Here is a 7080-nt window from a genome sequence, read left to right on the forward strand (position 1 = left end):
GACACTTCCAACCCAGCAGAGCCTGCTGCACCGACACTTCCAACCCAGCAGAGCCTGCTGCACCGACACTTCCAACCCAGCAGAGCCTGCTGCACTGACACTTCCAATAGCGCCCAGGTCTTTCCTCCACAGCCTGCACAGGACAGGCCCTCCCTCCACAGCCCAGCACAGCACAGGCCCTTCCTCCACAGCCTGCACAGGGACAAGCCCTTCCTCCACAGCCAGCCTCAGCTCTGGAAACAGGGGAGGCAGAAAAACAGCAACCTTGCCTCACCAGTAAATCCCATCGCACCAGCCTTCTAATGGAGGTGGCTGGAGAGGAGGAGAGAGCCAAGTGGCCAGAGCTCAGGGCAATATGCAATTATTGAAACTGGAATTGCGCCTGGGCCCTGGAAAGAACATGCTGGGAGAGCTCTGGCAATCACACAGTGGTCAGGGCCCCAATTTTAAACCTCTCCCAAGAGACAGCACTTTCTGAAACACAGGCATGTGTCACTTCACATGGAAGTCGCTCTACCAGGCTGGGTAGAGGAAGGAGTCGCTCTGCCAGGCTAGGTGGAAGAGGGTTCTGGGATGGCAGTCTGTCCCAGGTGAAGGGACCCGCTTAAGGGAGGCAGAGCCCAAACACTTGCATGCACGTCTCTCACATCACTTACCTTCTTCCCAATGAGCTTCTTTCGGAGGAATTCTCGGGCCTCAAACATGTAGGGGATGTCATACAGGGGGCGAAGTTTCTTGTTCTTATCCTGCAAACAAAACAAAAGACCACATCAAAGAGCAGAAAAGGCCTCTGGTCGTACGGGCTATAAAAATGTATTTCAAATCTGCTCTCTATCTTCCAGTATCACAAAGGCTTAAAAAAAAAGTTCAGATAACACATTACAAATATTTGGTTAATATACTTCACAAGAAATAGGATTTCTTTTCTTCACATGAAAGACTCAAAAATTAGTAACAGAATGTTGATAAATGCTCATACTGGAAACCATCTGAATCAACAGAGAAATCATCAGCAAAAATGGTACAGCAGACCTGGTGGCACAGTGGTTAAGTGTTTGACTCCTATCTAAAAGGTCAATAGTTTAAACTCAGCGACCACTCTGTGAGAGCAAGCAGTGGCAGTCTGCTTCTATAAAGATTACAGCCCTGGAAACCCTTTGGGACAGTTCTCCTTCAGCTGACGGAGGCCTGGCACGAGCTGGAATTAACAGCAATGGATTGGACATAAGCAGCTTAGCAAGTATCAGGGCCCTTCCAATATGTATGTATAATTTCTAAAGCTAACTCTATTACTCTGTAAGCATTTATTGAACACCAACCACGTTATTAGCTTCACACAAAACACTCTGTAAATACAAAAACTGTATAAATTCCTAGACTGGAAAGTCAAGCAATCTACCCCAGTAACCGAAATCCTACAAGCAGGAAATCGCTAAGAACACACCGCAGTTTTGATTAAGTGCTAAATTATGTGATACAGACTGGGGACTAAGTGAAATAAGAGTTCAGGGAAGTGGAAAGAAAGAAGTAATCAGGAAATGTTTCACTGACAAGCTGGAACCTAATCTGAGTTTGCAGGATAGAAAAGACCTAGGAAGAAAATTGGAGTTGGAAGAAGAAAATAGAGTAAGTAAAAGAAGGGAGGCAGGAAGATGTAGCACAGCGGACACATCCACACACTTCATTGTCTCATGGGCCCTTGCCTCTTCCCCAAAGACATTACTGCTCTGAGCTATGTGGCTTTGAGATGATGATGAGAGATGGACCAGATGCAAGTGACAGGAGAGGGGATGGACAAGAACGTAAGGAATGTGGGAGCCACTTTAAAGCAATGAGTTAACAGGAAGTGACAACGGAATGGACAGAGGGGATAAAAGATGAGAAATCCTAGATTCTGAGCCATGATGACAGGCATCAAGAAGTCAAGGGAACTCTGCCTTTCGGTAACGGAAGTATAGGGCTGAGGAGGTAATGGAAGTATGGAGCAGAGGAGAAGTGCATGAAATAAGCGGAACTTGGCTATTTAGTATCTTTAATGTCTCTGTCCCATAAAACTCTAAGGTCTGTGAGAACAAAGACCTTGCTCATTTTTGCTTTTCTGCATCCTGAGAATTATACACAGTACTTGCCTTGACATGGATGCTCAATAAATCATAACTGAAGTAATTATAAAAGAAACACACAGTAAAGATCTAGTACACTGGGGGAAGAGGATTTGATTTACAGACACGAGACGCTCCAGCATACAAGCAAAACTGGGGGGATACAGAAAGGAGAAAAATCAAGAAGTAACACTTCATCTAGATGCATGCCATCCCATCCTCCTCCTGTCGGATCAGCCCACCTGGCCTCACCTTTATTTACCATCTGTTAGACATGTAACCAAAAAAGGTATCTCTGTACATTCATTCTATACTTTTTAAAAAATATGTATAAATTCTTTCTGCTTAAATAGCAAACAGCATTCAAATAAATAACCTTCATCATTTTAAGATCCCATTATTATTTTATCCTAAAGACAATCACGAGATTAAAGAACTCAAAATAGCTGTTTCCTGCCAGACCCTCTCTAAGCCTTGGGTGTCCAGGAGACATCATTTAAACAGTTCAATTCCATGATCTCACCAAGATGTCTTATGAGAGTAAAGGTAATTCTTTGGTTACAATAAAACTTAAGCTTCAATTTACCATCCACCTGTCTCCTACTTCATCTGTTTTTTTAAAAAGGAAAAGAAAAGGAAACAGCCAGATTGCCGTACACGTACAGGAAGCCACGGCACCAACGAGAGGCGTGAGGAAGAAGCTCCACTCCTTCTCTCAGATGAAGAAGCATCTGTCTGGAGACCCACACACTCTGAGGGAACAAGTTCACAGTCAGGTTGTCCTGCAGAATCCTGAGCACTGGTCTAAGTCAAGTCGGTTTTTCCAGTGAGTAGGGACTAACCATGACACTCTTCAAAGGAACAATAACACCGGATCCTTTCTTAGTAAAGGAAAATAGATCACATGAGAGTTCCCAGCCTAGAGGGAGACTGGGCAATGCAAGAGATAGGCATCTACGTCGTGAATTTTCTTCAACATCCCAAAGCCAAATGATATGAGTGGATCACCAGTCCAAGGCCTTGTTGAGGAGCCAAGTGCAAACTATAGGCCCTAAAACTGAGTTTGTGGTAACAATAATACATAGTAAGATTGCTTGTTTGATAGAAGCTGTTGGGTGCCAGTAATAAACAGGATTTGTAATAAAGACAAAATCAATGGTTATCAGAATCAGCCCTCAGGAATAAAGCAATACCAATATTCATATTCACCAAGCAATAGAAGACAGTCCATTTACAAAGCTGCTGTGTGATTACATAAACCTAAGTGAACAACATTTTTTAAATTAATTGAACAAAATATTGACATTGACTTACACAGCCTTATAAAATTCATCATAGAACCAGAATTTCTGAATCTTATTCTACTTTCTATGAAACGTCACTCAGGTATCAGGGAATGTCAGTGTCCTGGGTCCTTAAAACCGCATGAAGAGCAAGAACACAGTCCCAACAAGCACTCCTTGGTGCCCACGGGGAAACACCTGTGTGGAGACAGGGCTGTCTGAAGAACAGTGTGTTCCTAAAACACTCCCACAGGACCGGGCCTTGTCAGAGAAGCCGCAAAAGAATGAAAGAAAAACAATCACCAAGAAAAACCCCAATAAAACCCAGGGCAACTTCAGAGTCTGATTCTGTACCTTTCCTGAAGCTGAAAAAATAACTAATCGCACAAGCAGAAAACAAGGTACCACAAGTGAAAACGGAATGATCTTGTTACTCGAAGCCTTCAGAGCTAGTAGCTATTGACATCTGCAAACATCTTACAAGAGAGATATTATAAGTCCCCAAGAAACTACAAAATAAAAGCAATTCCTCCAAATTACCAGGTACATAAAAGCCTTTGAAATCTCTAAAAGGCAATTGAGGTATGGAATACATTCTGAGAAAACAGGACTTTCCGTGACTCCTGCCTGCTAAAAGGGACTGTCAGGTTTAGATTTTCATTTACATGGAAATACCTTCTTAAAAAATAAAAACAGAAAAGAATGCTTGCTTTATCTGGTGGGCGGGTAAAACACAAACCAATATGTGCTGCCATCACTGTTCATATCCTGAGAGATGACACAGTATGGAGGCCCCACAGTGACTCACATTACAGACGAGAGTGACAACTCCAGTCATCCGCACCTTTCCCCATCTTGGAAGAGGGCTCCCACTCCCACATCACTGCATCTGAAGTCGTTTTTGGCATTGTTACAGGAAGTTATTTTTAGTCATGCGGGAGGCTCTGGTCTCTATGTTTGCATGAAGTGAATAGAAGGGACCTCTAATCAAGTCCTTTTCCTCAATTTCTGTGCAGGGCTGCTTTTTCTAACCTGTCCTTTAAGAGCTTTAGGAAAAGAAATGGTGCTGGATTTCTGAAACCAGATTGAATAAGCACAAAAAAGGTGGGGTAACAGTGACTATGATAAATGCCGCTCATTCAGATTTTTTTTTTAAAGTCATCCAAGGAGAAGATATCACGAGCAAAGGGAAAAGTCACAGCTCATGGAAGAGATGGGAAAACTTGGGGGGAGGGAAAATGTATGAAGGCAAGAAGAGAGCTGGGACCAGCTACAGTCTTAAACAGGATCTTTGAGGCCTCACTGAGAAAAGCATATTCTAGAAGAATAGGAGGGATTATGGGATGGAGATGAAGAGAGGCAAAGAGAAGAGTCAATGTGAAAGTTAAGAACTTTTAATCCTGAGTTTCAGCACCAAAAAAAAACAACAACAACAAAAAACAACAAGTCTAGTGAATTCAAGGAGCAGCAAAGACATCACGGGTGGAGCCCCTGAGTGGTGGAAGATGAAGATGCAGAACTGAATTATATTTAAATGATCTGTTTGACCTTAATGTTGAGAGAACAGTCACTGTAGCAAAGAAAAGGTAGAACTGGGAGCTCAACCAGGAAGTGATAGTAATCTGGGCAGGAGACAAACATGGATTATACCAAGAGTTAAGAACCTGGAAGTGCTCTGCAGGTTGTTGTGTGGGGCTGTCCAGTGGATTCGGACTCTGCACACAAGAAAGTGTAACACTGCTGGTGCCGCTCGCCCGTCACAATGGCTGCCGCGCCTGAGCGCTCGCCCGTCACAATGGCTGCCGCGCCTGAGCACTGTTGAAGACCTTGTCCCAATTCATCTGCTGGAGAAGGAGGGGCAGTCTCCTCCTGTGCCAGGCCAATCTGATTCGATGGTGCACAACAAAGAAAACAAACAAACAGAAAAATAGTTTTGGTAGAGAAGAGGGAGAAAAGGCCTAGCTGTCACTGGGAACGGGCATGAGAAAAAAATGCAAAAAGATCAGGAAAAAGTAGCTGGACTATAGCAATCAAAATTGGTGCCACAAAGAAATATTAAAAGACGATGTAACAGCTTGCAGGGAGAGCCGATGAAAGGGTATTTTGTCAAGTATTTTAGAAGGGAGAAGTAGCAGGAAGTGATGCAGTGGTGAGCAAAGAGGAGAACTAGAAAGAGGCGAGACCTATTAACACAATGGTAGGCATAGAGGTGTGGCTTTGCATTAGGGACGCCTAGAAAGTTCATCTGGTAAACGGTCCTGTTGTTGTAATTAAAAGTGGCCGTTAATCTCGAGATTAGTGGTTTGACTCAGCAGATCCTTCATAAAAGAAAGATGCCACCTTGTTAATCTACAAGGACCGACAGCCTTGGAAACACTGCAGGGCAGTTTTGCTCTCAGGATCAGATTTGGAATCAATTAGACAATGATGGGTTTTTACTATTCCTTTTGGAATATTAAATCCACTATAAGATATACATGTCTACAGAAAGAAAAAAATTCTTACACATGTATGACAGGCATAAGAATATTTACGCTAATGCTGCTTATGATGTAGCCATATAATAGAACACTACTATATCCACTTCCACAATAGCTTGCCTCTGAAAACCCTATGAACCTGGATAAAAGACAAAAGTTATACAGGAGCTGTCCAGGTCGTTCGTTCATAGGGTCACTATGAGTCGTCCTGCGACTCAATGGCACTTAACAACACCACCAACAGAGAGAGAACAAACAGTTGGCCTAGCGCACAGAACGCCATGCTCCCAAGCCAAAAGTGGGTAACTCTACTCCGCGGCCCTCAGGCCTGCCTTTAATTGTTTTTGGTGAAACATTCTTCTAGATCGTGTAATCCTGGTATGTCCACTTGCTATACAGAGGTAAATCTTGGTTGCTGTGAAGCCAAACACTGTGACACTGATGAGTCAAATGCGAGAATGGTTACCCACAGCAGACAGTGTTTGGTGGGGCTCCCCGCTTAAAACAAGCTTGGAAGCAGGAGTGGCATCCACTTCTGAAATAACTTGCCTCTGGAAACCCTATGAACCTGGAGAAAGGACAAAAGTTATACAGGAGGCGTACAGGACTTCCGTTCATAGGGTCGCTATGAGTCGCCTGCAACTAGACGGCACTTAACAACAAAAACAACAGCGCAATATAGCAGTGAGTGAATCTGAAAAGCAACGCAAACCACTCCTCATGCACTACCATGGCTTGGTTTCAAAGAACAGATTGTCATGTAAAATGCTATATTGGGCAAAAATGGAGGATATTAACATGATACTATGAATATGATACCCGTAAGCATGAAGCCATAACAACTGTGGTATGTAAGGGCCCAAACACCGAGAACCGTGGTACTTCACCCTAACTACCACAAGCAGTGTCACGCTCACCATGGCCCTCAGCATTCTTTATTGCCAAGTGCATGTCGCTAATGAGCACAACAGTCCAAGGGCCAATTTTTCTATTATAAACGTGAAATGTTGGAGTAAAGAAACAGTCGGTAACCGTGAGGTGTAGATATACTGAGTGGTAACACCCAGGGTACAGAATGGTATAGCAAAAACGCCATTCCAACACAGATTAGAAACAGACCCAGGAATATGAGATTATTTCTAAAGGTCTATAAGTAACAAAATTACAAACATGTACAGAAATGAAAAACTAGATTACGAAAATGAAAAAAAAAAG

At 43.1% G+C, this 7080-nt stretch overlaps 1 protein-coding gene across 1 annotated transcript in view; it reads right to left on the reverse strand.

Annotated features, from left to right (window-relative positions):
* Window positions 1-7080, reverse strand: part of SND1 (staphylococcal nuclease and tudor domain containing 1) — a 531942-nt gene that overhangs the window by 336648 nt on the left and 188214 nt on the right. Inside the window, exon 11 of the mRNA XM_006896072.1 lies at window positions 657-746. Coding sequence (XP_006896134.1) covers window positions 657-746 — 90 coding nt within the window. The remainder of the gene's footprint in view (window positions 1-656; window positions 747-7080) is intronic.

The sequence above is a fragment of the Elephantulus edwardii genome, unplaced genomic scaffold, assembly GCF_000299155.1.
Source record: "Elephantulus edwardii isolate Elephantulus edwardi_28Jun2011 unplaced genomic scaffold, EleEdw1.0 scaffold00181, whole genome shotgun sequence".
NCBI classification, from domain to species: Eukaryota; Metazoa; Chordata; class Mammalia; order Macroscelidea; family Macroscelididae; genus Elephantulus; species Elephantulus edwardii.